The sequence below is a fragment of the Anomaloglossus baeobatrachus genome, chromosome 5 (genome assembly GCF_048569485.1).
Source record: "Anomaloglossus baeobatrachus isolate aAnoBae1 chromosome 5, aAnoBae1.hap1, whole genome shotgun sequence".
Taxonomy (NCBI): domain Eukaryota; kingdom Metazoa; phylum Chordata; class Amphibia; order Anura; family Aromobatidae; genus Anomaloglossus; species Anomaloglossus baeobatrachus.
This window is the reverse complement of record NC_134357.1, coordinates 321563742-321586335: the sequence shown is the minus strand read 5'-3', so window position 1 is coordinate 321586335 and position 22594 is coordinate 321563742. Positions and strand designations below refer to the sequence as shown.

Here is a 22594-nt window from a genome sequence, read left to right as displayed (position 1 = left end):
GTATACCATACCTCAGTAGCTACGGGGAGATTGTTTCAGGTTCAGTGCATGAAAAGAGATTTTGTACAGAAGGGGTATCTTGTAGAAAAGGAGTATCTAGAAAGGACCACAACTCTAGTTTATTAGCTCCTGTACTGGACGTCTTAGAGACCAGATCCTAAGGAGGAGAAGTGCAGGTATAAGTAAACAGGAGTATTAGATAAACATTCAAACTTAGTATGGATTTATTATGGAGGTTTTTTTACCTTAATGGCATTTGCGTACACCCTGTCAGAGTGAGTTATAAGAAATTCTGAAAGCCGGGCCAATGACCAATTATATTCACCTTGTGAATCCTTTAAAAGATTCAGCACATGTAAAATTAAAGGTCCGAGCACTTAAATTGGTAGATATGAGGCATATATCATAAATACCTTGTGGTTTAGAAGGTTCAGTATAGTAGTACTTGAATTGGCAGGTTCAGACCTGGGACAAGTGGTCTATGAGGAAAAGGATGAAACTGACTACCAGCGCCACCTATTGGTACAATAATTTAAAGACTAGCTTATAATGTATATACTACCTCAATAAAGCTGCTATAGGATCCTGTTTCACTTCTGTGCATAAACACTTGAGTAAGTATTCTGACTTGTGTACTCTAGGAGATTTAAACATACATAATCAGAGGGGTATACACCGATCTCTCACTAGCTATTGTAATATATATTGTCATTACCTTCAAACCAAGGTGTGTGTCAGAGGTTGCATGGTCCGGAAAGTTATTAGTAATGCCATAGGTATTGTGGTAAGCTGAAACAAGGGTGATCATAATCAAGGCAAGTTCAATCAATAGTATAGAAAGAGCTCCCATTAGATCTTTCTGGGTTACCTGAGTTTCCTTGAAATAATGGGTACAGAGTGGTCAGTGCCTCTATGGTAGAGAAAGAGGGAAGAGGTGTTATTATACTCCTGCCGTTTTTGGAATATTCCTGCCGTTTTTTGAAAGAAGTATGTGCACCTAGTTCCTGAAAGCAACCTACCTCATCGCCGTCTTCCCAGACTGTGGCTGATTGCGCCCTGTGAGCCGGCTTGCAAGCTCATTTAGCATCGCAAAACCGGAAGTGGCGTCAGACGCCGGCGCATGCGCAGTAGCGATCTGGAATACTATTAGAATGTATAAGGTACCGTGTAGTCTGTAAAAGAGGCGCCTACTTCTTTCAAAAAACGGCAGGAATATTCCAAAAACGGCAGGAGTATAATAACTACTATACTGAACCTTCTAAACCACAAGGTATTTATGATATATGCCTCATATCTACCAATTTAAGTGCTCGGACCTTTAATTTTACATGTGCTGAATCTTTTAAAGGATTCACAAGGTGAATATAATTGGTCATTGGCCCGGCTTTCAGAATTTCTTATAACTCACTCTGACAGGGTGTACGCAAATGCCATTAAGGTAAAAAAACCTCCATAATAAATCCATACTAAGTTTGAATGTTTATCTAATACTCCTGTTTACTTATACCTGCACTTCTCCTCCTTAGGATCTGGTCTCTAAGACGTCCAGTACAGGAGCTAATAAACTAGAGTTGTGGTCCTTTCTAGATACTCCTTTTCTACAAGATACCCCTTCTGTACAAAATCTCTTTTCATGCACTGAACCTGAAACAATCTCCCCGTAGCTACTGAGGTATGGTATACCACCCACATAGACCACAATGTTGCCTGTTTTCCTCTTGTTCTTCTTCTTCTTTCTTCTCTTTTTTCCTCTATACATACTTACCTTTGTGACAAACTTCCAGTATGTCTTTTATTACTGTGCTTTGCATTTTTATCCAAGCGTGACATGTTAATACTTCTACATGTGCTTTTGTATATTTGCTTCACTGTCTTCATGTTAACCCTGTAACATAGTGTATATATTGATTGTTGTCTGTTTTTGTATTTTTTTAGTGTTTTTGGCGTGAAGAAGGCCCGTTATTGGGCCGAAACGTCCCATCTTCACTTAGACTATCTTATGATTGAAAGAAATTCTTTTTGAATAATAATAATAAAAAAGATTTTTGGCACAAAAACGAATCTGTTGATACCTTCTTATTCTAAGAGAGTGCAGTGATTCCTATAGATTGTTACTCGGACCTCGGTCCCTTCACTAGCACCTCAATTTTCCCCTTGTTTAGGGCAGAGTGCACACCAATTTCTTTACCTCCCATGGACAGAGCAGGAGCTGCCGGCAAAGCGCATGGAAGAAGTGACATGTCACTTCTTGAACGCAGCGCTTCGGGCAGGAGCCGAAGCGCTGCGCTCTAAGACGCCACGTGTGCACGTCTCCTGCACAATCTCCATAGATTGTGCAGGGGACGCAGGACGCATGCAGTTACGCTGCGCTACAAAGCGCAGCGTAACTGCATGAATTACGCACACGTGCGCACATAGCCTTACTGCATTTTTGGTGCATTTTTGAGGTCACAAAGATGCACCTAGATGCATGTATTTCCTTCTTCAGCAAAGTCTATGAGATTTCCATTTTGCTGTCTACACAGGGCATTTTTTGGCTGCATTTTTGAAGATGCAGCAGGTCAATTCTTTTCACATTTTTGTCATCGTTTTTGAGCCCTTCCAGTCAATAGATTTCGCTAAAAAAATTGCATGCGTTTTTTGATGTGCTTTTGCTGCAGGTGTGTTTTTGAGGCCAAAAACGCTGCATCTTTATGGTTAAGAAAAGATGCAGTGTGTTAACATAGCCTTAAATATACTGTATATACACTTCCTCTTTAGATTGTGTTCTATTTTTACATTTGCATTCTTATTAGTAACAATCATCATTGAGAACTCCTTTCAAAAGGAGACCACTATGAGGGGCTGCTGATAAGTCTTTAGCTTTACCCAGAAAGAAACAAGATAGGATGATGAAACTTTACATTATTCCACATACTCTCCACTGAAGTCAACACACTTCTTACACTTCTTAGATCGGTATTCCAAGTTCTGTAAGCTTAGCAAAAAGAAAAATTCTGGTTGTGCCTCAAACCAGACATCCATAGCAGCCATGGCATCAGAAATGGTGTGAAATTTGGTACCCTTGAGGTGTTTCTTCTGGTTTGGAAACAGATGACAGTCTGAGGGAGCTAGATCTGGTGAATAAGGTGGGTGGTCAACCAGGTGGAAGCCCAGCTCTGCCAGTTTTCCCATGGTCGCTTGTGCAGTGTGAGCGGAGGCGTTGTCTTGCAGGAACAAGATTCCTTTGAACAGGTTGCCGCACCTTTTGGCTTTCAGAGCTGCCTTCAATTGGTCCAAAAGTTTGATGTAATACCTTGCATTGATGGTGGAACCCTTTTGAAGGTAGTCCACTAGCAGCACACCCTCCTTATCCCAGAACACCGACACCCTCACCGTAGTGGCTGATTTTTGCAACCTGAACTTCTTTGGACGAGGAGAACCACTGTGTCGCCACTCTTGACTGCTTTTTGTTTTCAGGGTCATACAAGTAAATCCATGTCTCATCCATAGTGATCAGTCGATCCAGGAAGTTCTTATCAGTCCCGAAACACTGACATATGGACCGGGAAGTTTTCACTCTCATGCTTCTCTGATCTGTTGTCAAATATTTGGGGACCCACTTTGCAGATAGCTTTCTCATGTCCAAATGTTCATGGATAATGACAAACACGTTCACGGGAAATCCCCATGATGTCTGCTATTGCTTTAGCTGAAATTCGTCCATTTTCTTGTGCACAGCATCGACGATCTCTGGAACAACAACCACTTTCAGTCATCCAGGACGTTCCTCATCATTGGTGCTGAAAAGGCCCGTTTTAAATTTGGCAGCCCAGTTCTTAACTGTGGAATATGAAGGGCATTGATCCCCCAATGTCTGACACATCACCATGAATATCCTTCGTGGACTCTCAGAAACAAGAATTTTATCACTCCTCTGCTCTCAGTTGCTATGAAAATCGCATTAGATGCCGCCATCTGGTTTTCCCGCGTGCGTAGAACACTGTAGCCATAAGCAACAAACACAAAATTTTCAAACCATATATTAGACACCTAAGGCTTTCATGTAATGTAACATTCATTACCATAGAAACAAAAAAAAATAAATCACAAAGCCAAAGACTTATGAGCAGCCCTTCGTATCAGCTGATCACCCCATGTCCCACTCCACAAGTCAAAAAAAACAGTGGGGGTAGGCCTTGACCAGTCAGGTATTTTTTATGCAGCAGAAGTGTAGTGTTATGTGCCAGCCATCTAGACCTTGCTAGGCTCGAGTCATACAAAGCACATCCCTTTTAGCTCATAAAAGAACCCCTCCTGTTAAGGAATATGGATGAAACAACCCCTTTAACATTTTCAATGAAAATTAATCACTTGCAACTATTCACAGCCATCACACATTGTGCAAGATGCAACTGTCTACGTCAAGGCAGCACTTGCCTAGCATTCCTTTTCACCTCATCAATAGCCCTCTGTAGATGAGATTGTTTTGTTGGGAAATATTTAAGTATTTTTTTCCACCACAAGATACTGAGGTTTTTTTTGTGGTATGCTTGCATATCCTTCACTGCGCCGACAGGTCACAGAGGCCAGATCTACATAAACACACTGAACTACAGAACGGAGAGGTCACACAGGGACACATTTAGGCTGGCAGCTGGAGGTACACTTGGAACACGTTCTTCTGACTCACAGTGTTGCTGACAACAAATGTACATATAAATGATGGAGTGAACGGATTAAAAAATGTAATTTTTTTCCCCTACCTTGAATAAGCTGAGGATTAATTGAGCCATGTATAATCCGATCCATGGCTGAGTTGGCAGGATAGGCGTTTGCCGGAACTTCAGAAGGTATGAGGACAGGCCGATGAGTCTGGGTAAGGATGGACTGACATATGCTGCATACCCCAGGTACAGAGCAGGCTTCCGTCTGGCAAGGAAGGATCTGTGTGTTCGATACTGTACCCTAAAAAGAAGATTCGTAAGGCAAAAGTCAAAATAAACAGTAAAGTGAATAAACTAATCCAAGCAGAAACTAGTTATTGTAAATTAATTAATCACATTCCAGTGACCACCATTATCCAGGTAGGGATAGCACCTCATCATAAATATGCCTAGCATGATTTCATCAAGTTCAAAGCTAGAGTTTCCATCTATGAGTCTAGGAAATAAGGGTGACAACTAGTGATGAGTGAACACTACCATGCTCGGGTGCTCAGTACTAGCGATGAGTGAGCACTACCATGCTCGGGTGCTCAGTACTAGTCATGAGCGAGCATTACCATGCCCGGGTGCTCAGTACTAGCGATGAGTGAGCACTACCATGCTCGGATGCTCAGGAGTAGTGATGAGTGACCACTATCATGCTCGGATGCTCAGGATTAGTGATGAGTGACCACTACCATGCCCGGGTGCTCAGGATTAGTGATGAGCGAGCACTACCATGCTCGGGTGCTCAGGATTAGTGATGAGCGAGCACTACCATGCTCGGGTGCTCAGGATTAGTGATGAGCGAACACTACCATGCTCAGGTGCTCGGTACTAGCGATGAGCGAGCACTACCATGCTCGGTACTAGCGATGAGCGAGCACTACCATGCTCGGGTGCTCAGTACTAGTGATGAACGAGCACTACCATGCTCGGGTGCTCAGTACTAGTGATGAGCGATTACTACCATGCTCGGGTGCTCAGGATTAGTGATAAGTGAACACTACCATGCCTGGGTACTCGGTATTAGTGAAGAGCAAGCACTACCATGCTCGGGTGCTCTGTACTAGTGATGAGCGAGCACTACCATGCCCGGGTGCTCAGGATTAGTGAAGAGCGACCACTACCATGCTCGGGTGCTCTGTACTAGTGATGTGCAAGCACTACCATGCTTAGGTGCTCAGGATTAGTGAAGAGCGACCACTACCATGCTCGGGTGCTCTGTACTAGTGATGTGCGAGCACTACCATGCCCGGGTGCTCAGGATTAGTGAAGAGCGACCACTACCATGCTCGGGTGCTCTGTACTAGTGATGTGCAAGCACTACCATGCTTAGGTGCTCAGGATTAGTGAAGAGCGACCACTACCATGCTCGGGTGCTCTGTACTAGTGATGTGCGAGGCGAGCACTACCATGCTTAGGTGCTCAGTATTAGTGATGAGCGAGCACTATAATGCTTGGTACCAGCGATGAGCAAGCACTACCTTGCCTGGGTGTTCGGTACTAGTGATGAGTGAGCACTACTATGTGGTGGTGTTAGAAGCCATAGTGATTATCAATAGCTTTCACACTAACATTTATATAACAGCTGACAGGTTTTTTTTTTCCTTAACAATTCTATACAAGAACACATCTATTTTTACAGGTGATTTTTTCTCATTTTATTTTAATGGAGAACATCTTAAAGGATCTTCTTTTCTTTATCTCCCGGAATAGTGCCACGTTTATCCGTGGGCTTATTACAGCTAATCCACATGTGAAGAAAAAGAATAAGAATTTTTTATCTAATCACAAGCAAGCCCCTTTAAGTGGCATAGCAGTAGGCTCCTGGACATGCCCCTATGTTGCTTTGAATGTTCCTACAATGGCTATAGTGTATCTGAATTTACATGGGACATCTAGATACTTAAGAAAAGTACATAAGACACAAACAGGACTAGTAGTCATTTTTTTAGGAGTTGCCGAAACATAAAAACTAATAATTATTTCTATGTACAGGCTGGTTCACTCACTACTTTACCCAGAAAAATTGCTGTAGTATCTTAAAAAGATCCATACTTTGGGTCATGAGAAACTGATGTCATAAAGGAGGTATTGAAAATGTCCACTGTTCGTATCCAAACACTCCTTCACACCCCGTTCTATATTATTTAATGCATTTCGCAGGACGCCTGGGGTTATAGCCTGAATTTCTCGCTGTACAGTGGTCACTCTGCACCCCATCTTGACAGAAAAAAAAAACAAATGTAGATTTTTTTTGCAAATGTATTAAACAAAGAAAAACTGAAATATCACATGGTCATAAGTATTCAGATCCTTTGCTCAGTATTGAGTAGAAGCACCTTTTGAGCTAGTACAGCCATGAGTCTTCTTGGAAATCATGCAATAAGTTTTCCACTCCTCGATTTGAGGATCCTCTTCCATTCTTCCTTGCAGATCCGCTCCAGTTCTGTAAGGTTGGATGGTGAACGTTGGTGGACAGCCATTTTCAGGTCTCTCCAGAGATGCTCAATTGGGTTTAGATCAGGGCTCTGGCTAGGCCAGTCAAGAGTGGTCACAGAGTTGTTCTGAAGCCACTCCTTTGTTATTGTAGCTGTGTACTTAGGGTCATTGTCTTGTTGGAAGGTGAACCTGCGGCCAAGTTTGAAGTCCACAGAACTGTGGAAGAGGTTTTCTTCCAGGGTATCTCTGTACTTGGCCGCATTCATCTTTCCTTCAATTGCAACCAGTCGTCCTGTCCCTGCAGCTGAAAAACACCCTCATAGCATGATGCTGCCACCACATTTCACTGTCGGGATTGTATTGGGCAGGTGATGAGCAGTGCCTGGTTTTCTCCAAACATACCGCTTAAGCGGGCTTTACACGCAACGACATCGCTGACGAGATGTCGTTGGGGTCACAAAATTCGTGACGCACATCCGGCCTCGTTTGCGACGTCATTGCGTGTGAAACGCCGGAACAACCTGTTAACGATCAAAATTACTTACCAAATCGTTGATCATTGTCCAGTCGTTCCTATCCAGATTATCGTTGCTGCCGCAAGACACAGGTTGTTCGTCGTTCCTGCGGCAGCATACATCGCTATGTGTGACACCGCAGGAACGAGGAACATCACTGTACGTGCGGCCGCCCGCAATGAGGAAGGAAGGAGGTGGGCGGGATGTTCGGCCCGCTCATCTCCGCCCCTCCGCTTCTATTGGGCGGCCGCTTAGTGACTTCGCTGTGACGCCGAACGAACCGCCTCCTTAGAAAGGAGGCGGTTCATCGGCCACAGCGACGTTGCTAGGCAGGTAAATAGTGTGACTGTTCCAAGCAATGTTGTGCGCCATGGGCAGCAATTTGCCTGTGCACAACCGACGGGGGCGGGTGCTTTCACCAGCGACATCGCTAGCGATGTCGCTGTGTGTAAAGCCCGCTTTAGAATGATCACTATCAGACCAGAGAATCTTATTTCTCATAGTCTAAAGTCCGCTTTACACGCTGCAATATATCTTACAATGTGTCGGTGGGGTCACGTTGTAAGTGACGCACATCCGGTATTGTAAGGTACATTGCAGTGTGTGACAGGTACGTGCGATTGCGATTGAACGAAAATCCGTTCATCGCATACACATCGTACCTTTCTCTAAAATTGAACGGCAGGTTGTTCAATGTTCCTGAGGTAGCGCACATCGCAGTGTGTGACACCCCGGGAACGATGAACAGATCATACCTGCGTCCTGCGGCTCCCGGCTGACAATGCGAAAGGAAGGAGGTGGGCGGGATGTTTACGTCCCGCTCATCACCACCCCTCCGCTTCTATTGGCCGGCTGCCGCGTGACGTGGATGTGACGCCGAACGTCCCTCCCACTCCAGGAAGTGGACGTTCGCCGCCCACAGCGAGGTCGTATGGATGGGTAAGTACGTGCGACGGGGGTTAATAGTTTGTGCGGCACGTTCAACAAATTGAACGTGCCGCACATACGATGGGGGCGTTGCAAATCGCATACGCTATCGTATGTGAAATTGCAACGTGTAAAGCAGGCTTAAGAGTCATTCATGTGTTTTTTTTGCAAACTCTATGCAGGCTTCATATGTCTTGCACTGAGGAGAGGCTTCCGTCAGGCCACTCTGCCATAAATACCCGGCTGGTGGAGGGCTGCAGTGATATTTGACTTTGTGGAACTTTCTCCCATCTCCCTACTGCATCCCTGGAGCTCAGCCACATTGATCTTGGGGTTCTTTATTACCTCTCTCACCAAGGCTCTTCTCCCACAATTGCTCAGTTTGGCTGGATGGCCAGGTCTAGGAAGAGTTCTGGTGATCCCAAACTTCTTCCATTCAAGGATTATGGAGGCCACCATGCTCTTAGGAACCTTGAGTACTGCAGACATTTTTTTGGAACCTTGGCCAGATCTGTGCCTTGCCACAATTCTGTCTCTGAGCTCCTTGGGCAGTTCCTTTGACCTGATGATTCTTATTTCGTCTGACATGCACTGTGAGCTGTGAGGTCTGATATGGACTGGTGTGTGCCTTCCAAATCAAGTCATATCAGTTTAATTAAACACAGCTGGACTCCAATGAAGGAGTAGAACCATCTCAAGGAGGATCACAAGGAAATAAACAGCATGTAACTTAAATATGAGTGTCTGAGCAAAGGGTCTGAATATTTAGGACCATGTGATATTTCAGTTTTTCTTGCTTAATAAATTTGCAAAATTTCTACATTTGTTTCTTGTTCTGTCAAGATGAGGTGCAGAGTATACTTTAATGAAAAAAAAATGAACTTTTTTGAATTTACCAAATGGGTGCAATGAAACAAAGTGAAAAGTCTGAATACTTTCCGTACCCACTGTATGTTCTCTTGGCGTGCATGTAATGTTCGTGGCTTGTTACTGTACACCCAAACTTTCAAATGGCCCCAGAGGAAAAAATTCAGCTCTGTTAAATCAGGTGTTCTTGGTGGCTACAGTTTCTTGGATATTGCTCTGTCATTAAATAAGTCTTCAATCTCTGTTAGGCTGGAGTCACACTCACACTTGCATGTGACTTGTGCAAAGATCGCACAGCATCACCCAGACTTGCCGCTGGCTCTTCTGACAGGAGCGGGTCAGCTGCATTTACTTCTACGCAGAAACCGGTCTGTTCAGGCAATGCGACTCTCGCGCGAGTCCCACACAAGTGTGACTCCAGCCTTATGCTCTCAACCAACGTGTGACATGTCGCACCATGCTGTTGGAAGTAGCCTATTCTAAGCTCCTCATCATACAGCTGATTGAGAAAGGTTTGGAAGAATTCCATGCAGGCAACTGTTGTCACTGTTGCTTCAAAAACTATGGGACCAATTATGCGCCGCCTGGAAATGGCACACCAAATGCCAACTTATTCTGGATAAAGCAGTGTCTCGTGAAGTGTGTGTCATCAGCTACCTGAATATAGGTGTTTTGTGAATTGACGTAGCCACATAGATGAAACCAGGCTTTATCAGTGTACCATGTATAGTCCAATATGTTTTCTTTTTCAGCAATGAAGGTCTGGATCTACAGAATTCCTCTCTCTTGATTGGGCCCTCTAAATTCCTGAATGACAGTGACTCTGTATGGCCAAACACAATCTTTCTTGGCCACTTCTTGAATACGACACGCCTATCTACTGGGATTTATTTGGAGAGGCCAAAACTCACTGTTTCACATCTTGAATTATTTCCTCAGACATTTTCGAACGTTCTCCATCATGCCTATCCATTAATGTTCCTGAGCATTCTATCTTATTTACCAATCACAGAATACACCGTTTGAAAGGCAAATTTCAACCTCCAAACTTCTTTAAAAACTCACTTTGGCACCTCTTTAAGGCCCCAGTTTTCCAAAACGTTTTTACAATGAAACTTTGCTCCTCCAAAGTGTATATGTACATTGTTAACAAATGAAGAAAGAATTCAAGAGTAAAATGCAAACACCACACAAACTACCATCGTGAGCAAAGCCATGCAGCAAGCCTATCTCGTACGAGTATTGGAGAAGACCGGCGAGGTGACAAATCGGTGAGAACACTTGACGAGAGGATGTTTCTCGTCGTTGTGGTTCATGGCACTCTCACTGCTCATGAACCTAAGTATATCTAGTCCAAATAAAGGGTGCTTTACACGCGGCGACATCGCTAATGATATATACTCGGGGTCACGTCGTTAGTGAAGCACATCCGGCGCCATTAGCGCCATCGCAGCGTGTGACACCAAGGAGCGACGTTCAACGAGCGCACAAACGTGAAAAATCGTTGCTCATTGTCACGTCGCTCCTTTTCCAAATATCGTTGCTGCTGCAGGTACGAAATTGTTCGTCGTCCCTGCGGCAGCACACATCGCTACGTGTGACGCCGCAGGATCGACGAACATCTCCTTACCTGCGCCCACGGCAATGAGGAAGAAAGGAGGTGGGCGGCATGTTCCGGCCGCTCATCTCCGCCCCTCCTCTGCTATTGGCCGGCCGCTTAGGGACGTAGCAGTGACATCGCTATGACGCCGAACGCACCTCCCCCTTGAAGGAGGGATTGTTCGGCGGTCACGGCGATGTCGCTGAAAAGGTATGCGCGTGTGACGCTGCCGTAGCGATAATGTTCGCTACGGCAGCGATCACCAAATGCCGCACAAATGACGGGGGCGGGTGCTATCGCGCACGACATCGCTAGCAATGTCGCAGTGTGTAAAGCACCCTTAACAGTTGATAGTCTATTTTAGAAGTTACAGCCATTTTTTCGAGTAAAGTAGCGAGTGAATCACCCTGTATTTCTGATTTTAACCTGAAGCAATCATACATAGGAAACACGTAGAAAAGAAACATACCGTGTAGTCATGATGCATGGTGACATCTGGCACCTGATTGACCATCATGTCTATGTTCTGTCCGCCGCCAGCATCTTCAAGGTTGGTACTGCTTGTATTTATTGCACCCTGTGGAAAAGCCATGTTATCTGAATTCTGCATCATAGAAGTCTCTTGTACAATACTATTACTTGCACTGGTTTCTTTTGCTTCTTCTATATCTACGATCTTAGAAATTTGTTGCATGGTTGTCTCGGGTGCATTTATGTCGTTAGAAACAGATATATTATCCATTTCTTGGTTGATTTGTTCATTAGAGGTCTCTTTCGAAGGAGAATTTTTAGAAGCCATAATTTCTTTCTGAATTATATCCAGATTACAAGTGACTGGATCTGACGTGTTGTCTATAAGTTCTGGGTTGACCATTTGAAGGCACTGTGTGATATCTAGTTTACGTATCTCTGTGGTGAGAGGGTCCTGTTCTACATGAACCACATCTGTGGTCCTATCTATTGAAACTTCACTTAAGTCCTTGCATACTGGAGCATTTGTGTCAACCACGTTTTCTTTGCCCTTGTAATGTGAGCTGTGCTCCATCATATAATTCTCTTTTGTACTTGAATCAGTGGCTTCCTGGCTTAAACCAGGCTCTTCTGTGTCCTTTTCATTTTTACTTGCATTGTTCTCAGACTCCACTGGTTCTGTGACTCCAGGCTCCTGCTTCGGGGATGCAATTTCATATGAAGTCAGTTTAACAAAGTCATGTGGGTCTAGGTTTAGCGTGACTATATCGGCCGTGTTGCTGTTTTTTTGTGGTGTAGTCAACTCAGGTTTAGATTGGTTAGTGCCATCTTCATCCATCAACACAGCAATGGTCTCTTGTCCTCCTTCAGTGCCGCCCAACATCTCAACATCTTTCTCCATTTCAACACCACTGACCTGTGCACAAAATAAAGAGTACAGCTGCAGTTATTTGTTCCTAGATATGCCTAAAATCTAAAATATGGACAGAACAACACAACATCAATTGATCCACCTATTTCTTTTTCAGAAGAACTATACTTAATTTCTAATTGGAGAAATTGCTAATATTATTATTATCACACCTACTACATATTGGGATAGGATCTAGGAATATCCCTTTAAAGTAATTGCCTCATCAGAAATAACCCCTTTTAAAATTAATGTCTGGGCCATCAGATGATTAGAGTGGAGGTAGGGGTGCAAGCTTTTGACAGCTCATCATTTTACCAACTAATGTGGTATCACATGGGATAATACACAGAAAAGGTATGACCACCAAAGTGGGCCACTTTACATTCTAGCTCACAGAGATTGGGTTCTGAGTAGGAGACCCCTATGATGCGGATATTGCCTACTACAATACGCGGTTATGGGTTGTGTTCATGAGAAGGCACCTTAGAAGATGTCTGCAGGTTGAACCTTAGAAGATGCCTGTAGCTTAAATGTCTCTGAAACATGACTGTCTGTAATGCTCATCTACTCGTGTGCTCCTATACTCAGAATATGTTCTTACCTCTCTACCCACTCCCTATTGTACAGGAGGTCACACATCACATGCCACTTAGCCCCATTATTTCCTGGCTCGCCCCCTCTCTCTGGAGGTAGTGTGTTTCACATGCTGGGCAGCAGATCTGTGTTGTCGAATACGAGTCTTAATTACAGCACTGTCATATAAATTATAGGCTCATACATCTGATATAAATTAAAGACTCATTCATACGTATGATTTTAGCGTGCAAGTGCTAGCCGTGGTTTTCATGGCTAGCACTTGTACCCATGATATTCAGTGGGGCTGTGCACGTGTCCAAATTTTTCCTCAAATGGAGTGATCTGCAGAAAATTCAGAGACATGTCCAATTTTGAGCTGACGCTTGGATCAAAATTAGTCATGCAAGTTAAAGGGAACCTGTCATCAGATTTGGGGCCCATAAGCTGCAGCCACCACCAGTGGGATCTTATATACAGCATTCTAAGATGCTGTATATAAGAGCCCAGGCCGCTGTGTAGAACGTAAAAATCACTTTATAATAATTACCTAAATGGTCGCTGCGGTGGAGTTGGGTCACGTGGGTGTCTCCGTTCTCCGGTGCCGACACCTCCTCTTTCATCCATCTTTGTCAATTTTCTTCTGAAGCCGGGGTGCATAACACATCCTACGTCATCCACACTTGCCGGCATTGAGGTCCTACGGAGGTGCACTTTGATCTGCCCTGAGCAGGGTAGATCAAAGTATTGTAGTGCGCCTGCGCGGGACCGGTGTGTATGACGTAGGACGCGTCATGCACACAGGCTTCAGAAGGAGGACGAAGATGGCCGAAAGAGGAGGCGCCGGAACCGGAGAATGGAGACGCTCATATGACCCAACTCCACCGAAGCAACCGTTTAGGTAAGTATTATAAAGTGATTTTTATGTTCTACATAGCGGCCTGGGCTCTTATATACAGCATGTTAGAATGCTGTATATAAGAGCCCACTTGTGGTGGCCGCAGCTTATGCGGCCCAAATCTGCTGACAGGTTCCCTTTAATGGGTCTGTGAAAAAAAAATCAGGCGCACTCGGATCACATCAGAGTAATATCAGATTTTCACTGATTTCCTAAATGGAGATTTTTTTTTTGTTTTTTACATTTTTACAAGTATGAGAAAATCAGATGGCTCTTGTACTGTACACTCTGGTTAAACTCTAATCAGAATAATTGGTTCCTTTTTCTTCCATGTGGAAAATAACTTGAACAACTGATTAAGCCCTAATGAAGGCATCATGTCATGAGCATTCAGACACATATAGGCACTTTTCTGAAGGCCATAATGGTACATACAAGGGCCCATGTAATGCATATGCTCCTATAGTACAAAGAATGCCATATTATTTACCATTTATACTGGGTACCACGCTGGTCCAAAATTTGCAAAAAAATTTGGGAGGATTCACAGAACACTTTCTCCATGCAGTATATAAAGTGCACATAACTTACTAAATTTTTCACTACTCCACTTTTAAAGAATTGAACACTTTGTAAAAAGTACCAAGCTAATTGTTGTAAAATATGTCAAACCTGCTAAAAATCACAAAGTTTTTGACAAGAAATACTAATTTACATCTAAACCATCCATGAGGTGACAACGGGAATAGGAATGAGCCAAAAGGTCCAGTAATCCTAACCTAAAGTTCTGCTGTGGTGCATAGCGTACAGTTGAAACTAGAAACACACTACTTCTTTGTGCAGCATCAAGGGAAAATCAAAAGAAAACAGCCAAGAACTCAGGAAGAGAATTGTGGACTTGCACAAGTCTGGTTCATACTTATTTTTAAATTTCCAGATACCTGAAGGTGCCTCTCATCTGTACAAACAATTATACACAAGTACAAACAAGATGAGAATGTCCAGCCATCATACCACTCAGGAAGGAGATGGGTTCTGTGTACCAGAAATGAATGTGCTTTGGTCAGACATCTACATATCAACCAAAGAACAAAAGCAAAAGAACTTGTGAAAATGCTGGTGAAAGCTGGTAAGATCGTGTCATTATCCACAGTGAAACGAGTACTGTATCAACATGGATTAAAAGGCCACTCTCCCGGGAAAAAAAGCCATTACTCCAAAGGAAACATAAAAAAAGAAATATTAACGTTTGCAAATGCATAGAGAAACACAGGCCTTAATTTTTGGAGACATGTCCTGTGGGGTGACAAGACTAAAACTGAATTGTTTGGCCATAATGATCATTGTTACATTTGGAGGAAAAAGTGAGAAACATTGAAGCCTAAGATCATCCCAATTGTGAAACATGGGGGTGGCAGAATCATGTTGTGGGGTTGTTTTGCTGTAGGAGATACTGGTACACTTCACAAAACAGATAGCATCATGAGGAAAGAAGATTATGTGGCAATACTGAAGCAACATCTCAAGATATCAGTCAGGAACATAAAGCTTGGGCAGAAATGGGTCTTCCAAATGGATAATGACTAGAGCTGGGTGGACTCGCCTGCTCTCTTTTAAAAAAAATCTGGACCCGGTGCAGAATCCGTCCCCATATAAGTCTATGGGGATAAGCATCCAGAGATTAAAAATGGTGGTAGAAAGGATAGAGGAATGGGAGCGCATGCGGTGAACTTACCAAGGCTCTCGTATGGCTGTACCCTGCTCCCAGGTCTTGTATTCACTTCCTGGGCCATTGATTACAGTCAGACGCACCCCCACCCTGAGTGGCAGCAAGTCAGCTGACTGCATCCAATCACAGGTGCCAGGACAGCCGGTAGGTGGGAAAAGCAGTGTAACTGAAGTCTAGATCTACTGTGAGTCTAGAATGCATGGGCTCCTTCTAAGTTAGTGGTGATTTTTCCTCTTGTCCACCATAATCATGCAAAGGGGCTTCACCCCCCTCAACCCACCTATCTGGGGGTCTCACCCCCACTTTTATTATAAACAACTCCATGCCCGCGAAAAAGTTCCCACGGTCCTTCACCTGTGATCGCAGATAACCTGACCTCAGTTGAGGTCACTGAGTTCACAGACCCGAATCTCCTGGCAGAAAACCGCATTTGTTTTGCCAATAGAAGTAGATTTGATGATGAAATTTTTACACCATATTCCTGCATCCACTCTACACCTCCTGGCAAAAAAACCCCACAAAAACTTTGACGCATTTTTTTCCGCGGTTTTTGCCACAGCTGTTTGATGCGATTTTTTGCCAGAAGGTGCACATTTGGTGCTGAAATAGTCTGCACCAGATTTCAGCACCAAATGTGCACCTCCTGGCAGAAAAAAAAAACAAAACGTAATTTTGCATTTTTAGGCCAAGGGATGCAAAATTGCTGATGAAATGTTTACACCATACTCTTGAAGCCAATCTACACCTCCTGGCAAAAAAAACCAAACACTTTTTTTATGGTTTTTTTTTGCCGTGGTTTTCTGCCAGGAGGTGTAGATTAGATGCAGGAATATGGTGTAAAAAATTTCAGCAACAAATTTGCATCCCTTGGCCACAAAATGAAAAAAAAAGTAGTTTTTTTTTCTGCCAGGATATGCAAATCTGGTGCTGAAATCTGGTACAGATGACTTCAGCACCAAATGTGCACCTCCTGGCAGAATACCGTAGTAAAAATTGTGGCAAAAAAAGTGAAGAAAAAGAAAAGTGTGAAAAAAACCACAAGTTTTTGCCAGGAGGTGTAGATTAGATGCAGGAATATGGTGTAAAATTTTCATCACCAAATCTACATCTCTTGGCAAAATCCCCCCCCCCACGTTTTTCTGCCAGGAGATGTAGGTCTCACCTAAGGCGAGGTCACTGACTTTACTGAGGTCAGGTTACCTGCTGTTACAGGTGGAGGATGGTGGGAATTTCCAGCTGTAACCACAAATAACCTAAGTGACGTCATCGCTCAACGCAGCTCTGCCATTGTCTGTCTGCACTCACAGCGGGCAGTCATGTTTTATGGCGCTTGCTGTGAGATTCAGAGCTGAATCGCTGTGGGATCTCGTGTGGATTACTTTGGACATGCAGGTGCGTTGGGGGTTAATAAAGGGGTGAAAGAGTGTTTTTTGTCTTTAATTCCAAATTAAGGATTTTTTCGGTGTCTGTGTTTTACTTCCACTTACAGAGTAGTGATGTGGGTGTCATAGACGCTGCCGTCACTAATCTAGGGTTTAGTAGCAGCTGTGGGCTGTTATTAACCCCTTATTAAACCAATTGCCACCACATCAAGGCAATCGGGAAGAGCCGGTGAAGTGTCGGACTTGTCGTATCTAATGGATGCGACATTTCTGGGCGGTTGGAGGCTGATATTTTTAGGCTGGGCCTCCCCAGCCTGAGAATACTAGCCCCAACTGGCTTTATCATGGCTGGGTATGAAAATTGGGGGGGATCGCAAGTCGTTTTTTTCAATTATATATTTATTTATATTAAAAAAAAATAAATAAAAGAGCAGCATGCGGTCCCTCTTCTTTTGATATGTAACCAAGATAAGCGCAGGGCTGGGGCTGTAGCCGTGGGCTTTATCTGTGCTGGGTATCAGAATACCGGGAGACCCTTCTCCGATTGTTTTATTCATTTATTTTTATACCTCGGTACTGACCCGCAGACAGCGTCTGCCAGTGATTGCAGGCAGACATGGTTACACAAGCTGGGGGTGTATTTGACTGCAACCAATCACAGACTACTGGATGGATGGTGGGCAGGGAAAGCAGGGAAAGGCGTGTGTATGCGATCGTGGCACAGGAAGTGAATGTGCGACCTGGAAGAAGTGTGCCGCCATGACACAAAGCTTTGGTAAGTATGAAGTGCTCGCTTCATTCTTGTTTTTTTTTTAATATCTTGAGTGCCGAATGCAGATCAAACACCTGGAATGCCGTCCATCTTTGAAACCGCACGGGTACAGACTTTTACAGTCCGAGGCCACCCAGCCCTTAGGCTACTTTCACATTTAGTTTTTACCTATGTTCAGTGGTCCTGTCATAGCTTCCATCCGAACAACTCCCCCCCCCCTTCCCCCAAAAAAAAACAGGTTTTTGCATGGGCCGACGGGGCCTTTGACTATAATGGAGCAAATGGAGTCAGCTTGTGCTCTGTCTTGCACCATATTCAGGCGTATACGCTTTCTGCAAGCAGAGACCCAGATGTAGGAGACTACGTCTGGGTATCCTCCTGCAGAAAGCATATACGCCCAAAAATGATGCAACACAGAGCACACACTGACTCAGTCTGCTCCAATATACGAGTAGTTAATGGCCCAGTCGGCGTAAGCGTCCGAAACCCGTTTTGCGGTGGTGTTCAGACGGATACTAAACGGTAAATATAAATAATTTTGGTTCCTAATGAACCTAAAACAGGAAAAGTTTATTCTGATTTCATGTCACAAAGTGAGAAAAATATGCAGATGTGTCTTTTTAGATAGTGTATGCAAACTTCTGGTTTCAACTGTACATTGACAGACTGGGGTGACAAGGGCCCACCAGTAACATTGAGATAGGGGGCCTACTGTTCAGCTACATAAATATATTACATTATCCGCATTCACAATTTTACCATGTAATAAACTGGGCAGTTTGATAAATAAATGATGAGATGCTACCATTGATGGTACACAGTGAATCAAGTTTATTGTGCCAACTTCTACTCATATAAGCTGGTGGGTGACCAACTTCAGCACAGGGGACCACCGGAGTATTCTCCAGTCCCCCTATGGGCCAGTCTGAGCCTGGGTGAATACACATACAAAAAGTCTCAGCATTTGGGGTAGGATCAAGCAGTTTTATGCAGTGTAAACAGGATCAGAAAAAGTCTGATGAAAGCTGCATAAGAGAACAGAAAATAAATCTCTGCATATCCGTCAGACATATTATTTTAATTTATTACTTTAGACACCAGCAACCGGAAGAAGGGGGCAGATGAAACATTATTTCTATTAGTCCTTAGGGGTTTTCCACATTGATGTCCTGTGTCTGGTTTTGTGTGACAACTATTCAATATGTATGTGAATCACGGCTGAGGAAGCGATCCGGTCGCAGATATGACTCAGAAAAAGTCACCACCCTCTCCCCTATCTGTATACGTGTCTTGACGAAAAATGATATCTTATTTGCAAACATTGTGTATTAGAAAGCATTAGGCATGGGAAGCCATTCTTCGAGAGGTGGACGGGGAACAGGGGCTTACGGTCTTCTTTTGTACAACAATCAGGAAAAGTAAAAATGTGATATGAGAAGGATCTGATCCTGGGCTGTTTACACAAAATGCCACCAATTTCACAGACCCGTCTGACATATCTGACCGAGATGCCTAAAGAAAGAAAAAAGAAAGGAGCAATGTGCAAACCCATTGTGCACACACCAGTGAGCTTCTACTGAAAACAAGCCGGAGGGACTCTCCATGGAGAATGTGCTTGTTAATGTGTTAATAGGAGCTGCAGACCTAAAATATTCCCATTTTAAATAACAGGGCATGCTCGACAAAGCCCTCCATTAACCCTGGCCAAAGCCGAGCTCACGTCTCCCCATAGCCGTGCATTGTGCCCAATGTATAACTGGCTTCCGCAGATGAAATTTATTCACCTCACTGGAGCAAGTAATATGGCAATTGCTACTGGCATTTATGTATGCATTCAAAAAGTAATGTCTTCCAAATAGAAATGACAGAACGCGGGAAGACAAGAGAACGGAGGGGGGAGATGAAGTTGTCATAAACTGTCTTCTGCCCTTTACAGACAAACTGCAAATAGTGGTCCGGGTTTAAGATTTATGGCATTTTTGCTTCTTTTATCTTTAGTTAACATTAGAGGTGCATGGAGGCGCTTGTGGTCTGCTAAACCTGAGTATGTACAAAAAAAAGATCTCAAAAGGATGCACGATATGTAGCATGACCTATAAGATTTATTAAGTTAAATCAAATGACAAAAAATTATATCATTTAATAAATAAGATAAGACATGCAATTTAATCACTAGATAAAATGTACCATATAAAAAGCCAGTGTTGTTAAATTGAGGACATCACAACTAATACACCCAAAAACCGAAATGTAAGTTGACCAATTTATGTATATGTGTAGGTGGTGGTTATGTTATATGCTGCTAGCTGGGTGCAGGTTCGAGAAACAGTGAAGTAGGACTGATACCAGAGGCGCCACCTGGTAGGTAGTTGGGCTGAGATAGCATTAGGATGGATGAGATAGGGTTAAAGGGGTAGTGACAGATGTGGGAAAGAGGTTGGCTGGAAAGTCTCGAGAGGAGCCAGTCTAGATTAGGGTTTAAGTGTGAGAAGACATGGCCTCAGTTCTAGGGCCGGTCAGGGAACCTTGAGGTGAGAGGTTCAGAGCCTACAGCTCACCCTGCCGGGCTTAGGCTATGTGCCCACGGGCGCTCGTACCTGCGGATGTATCCGCAGGTACGAGCGAATGTTTCCTGCAGGTGCCCGCCGGCGTCCGCAGCTATTTTTAGCTGCGAGATTCCAGCAGAATAGCTGCGGGAAACATGCGGACATTCATGCGGTTTACCTGCGGATGTCCCGGCCTCTATCTCCATAGCGGAGGGCCGGGACAACCGCAGGTAATTCCGCATGAATAATTGACATGCAATTATACGTGCGGATGCGGACATCCGCAGCATGTTCGGCAGCCGAACTTTCCGTAGCGTGGACACAGCACTCCCCATGTCCCATAGGATAACATGGGGAGTGACTGTACATGCTAAAACCTGCAGATTTATCTGGAAAATCCAGAAAAATCTGCAGGTTTTCCGCGGCAAAATCCGCAGAAACAATCTCCCGTGGGCACATAGCCTTAGAGATTTGTATGGTTAGAGAGCTGCCAGGGCCCAGAATAGGACAAAGGTGAACAGATTCATGGAGAAGGAGAGACAGACCCGGAAGCTTGAAGACGAGATCCAAGATAAAGGAGGGGGACAGGTCAAAAGGTGGTACCCCACACAGAGGAAGGAAGCAAAAAGGAAGGCCATGTCTGTCCTAATGATGTGAGGAATAAAGTGAACTTTCTGGTTGGCTGAGTGAGCACTGGTGTCGCGTGTGTTTCTGACAAGGACACCAGCATGAAGAAACCAATAAGTGTAGTGAAGCCCACCCAACGTCCCATGAGCACCCATGACATACCATGAGGATGGAGTACAGCACCTTTCTTTACATGTAGAATAATGCAGAGTGCTACGTTAGTTAGACTGGGAGAATCCCATATCATAAAAATATGCTAACCATATCCAGTGATAGCCTATAGTTATGGAAACAGGAAAAGATCCTAGTATAAAGTGCAATGTAGCAAATAGTAGATATGAGTATAAATATCAAATGATGGATGAAAAAAAATAGGTCAAATTTACATGGGCATGTAATTTAGCATGCGTCCACCTTTGCAAAGACACGTTTTTCAGTTATTCGTCAGGGGCGTGTGTTTGGTGGACACCCCGGGGTTCATAAAGGCAGGCCATTACAATTGCAACCAGATCACATGGGTTGTTGAGTGTCTTCCGAGCTGGTTGCAATGCATGCGTTCCTGACGTCACCCCCAGATCACATGTTTCTTCATCCTGCGGACGGTGGAACGCAAGCATACTTTAAACATGTGTGGCGCCCCTAACCTGGTCAGGCACCACTGAGTACTGCACCCATGCTGGGGGCAGTACAACACAGGTAATCCCAGAGGCTGAATAGGGTGTGGACACACGGAACACTCAGTAACCAGGGGCACACACACTGCTAGAAGGGACCAGGGAGGGGGCGTGGCCCTCGCCTCCCAGCTAGTGGTGGGTGGTGTCACTGGGAACAGAGAGTGTGTGTCGCGGGCGGGGAGGGGACGCTGCGCTCACCCACTGCTCGGGTCCGGCTACTGCTGCTGCTCGGTGGTGACTCGAGCGGTGGGCCGGATCCTGGGGACTCGAGCGGCGTTCCTCGCCCGTGAGTGAAAGGGGGCGGTTTGGTGTGTGGTTTAGGGATATTGTCCGTGACGCCACCCACGGTTGTGGTGAGATTGGTGACACCACCGCTGCTCTGGACGGGGATCCCGGGAGCGATGACAGGGAGCAGCTTGGATGTTGGTTCTCCCCTCCGTGGGTAGGGGGGGTTGGTTGTTAGGGAGGACAGGCAGGTTACGGGGCCTGGTGAGGTGCACGGTCGCGGGGGGCAGCGCTGTGCCTCACGGCACGGTGGTACTCACTCAGCCAGTAATTCACACGGAGTCTCTGGTCAAACAAACGGCTGGATGGACGGGTCCCACAGGCGGCTGCGGTGTTTCTCCTCCTGGCAGGTTGATGGTGACTGCCTTTCCCTGCACCTGTGTTGTGTTTACGGTTCCAATGGCTTCCCACCGGTAACCCGCTCCCCAGCTTGGATGGATGCTGAGGGAGCCCCTTTTGCCCGCAGGCTCCGGCCCTGGGAACTGTAGCCTTGGCGGTGACTGCGTTTCCCTCTACGGTGTGAGCTGTTGCCTTCAATCGGGTCTTGGCTGCTGGGAAACCCCGGAGGTTCCCTTCGCTAACGGATTTGACCGGTTTTACGGCGACTCCTAGCCTGGTCGGGGTCCGTAGGCCCTGCCGAATGGTGCTGGCTTCTCTTCACTCCCCGATCCAGTACCGGCGGGCC

At 44.8% G+C, this 22594-nt stretch overlaps 1 protein-coding gene and 1 long non-coding RNA gene across 3 annotated transcripts in view; one reads left to right on the top strand and one right to left on the bottom strand.

The window, feature by feature from the left end:
• Nucleotides 1-22594, bottom strand: part of ZNF335 (zinc finger protein 335) — a 137573-nt gene that overhangs the window by 57851 nt on the left and 57128 nt on the right. For both annotated transcript variants that reach the window (XM_075349752.1, XM_075349753.1), the window contains exons 2-3: nucleotides 11509-12426; nucleotides 4746-4947 (exon numbers count right to left, since the gene is read on the bottom strand). In XM_075349752.1, the coding sequence (XP_075205867.1) occupies nucleotides 4746-4947; nucleotides 11509-12411 (1105 nt within the window). In that variant the 5' untranslated portion in view covers nucleotides 12412-12426. The remainder of the gene's footprint in view (nucleotides 1-4745; nucleotides 4948-11508; nucleotides 12427-22594) is intronic.
• Nucleotides 1242-2168, top strand: LOC142310052 (uncharacterized). The gene is made up of 4 exons (XR_012754072.1): nucleotides 1242-1270; nucleotides 1349-1438; nucleotides 1527-1672; nucleotides 1936-2168. It is a non-coding gene; the product is annotated as an uncharacterized LOC142310052 (long non-coding RNA).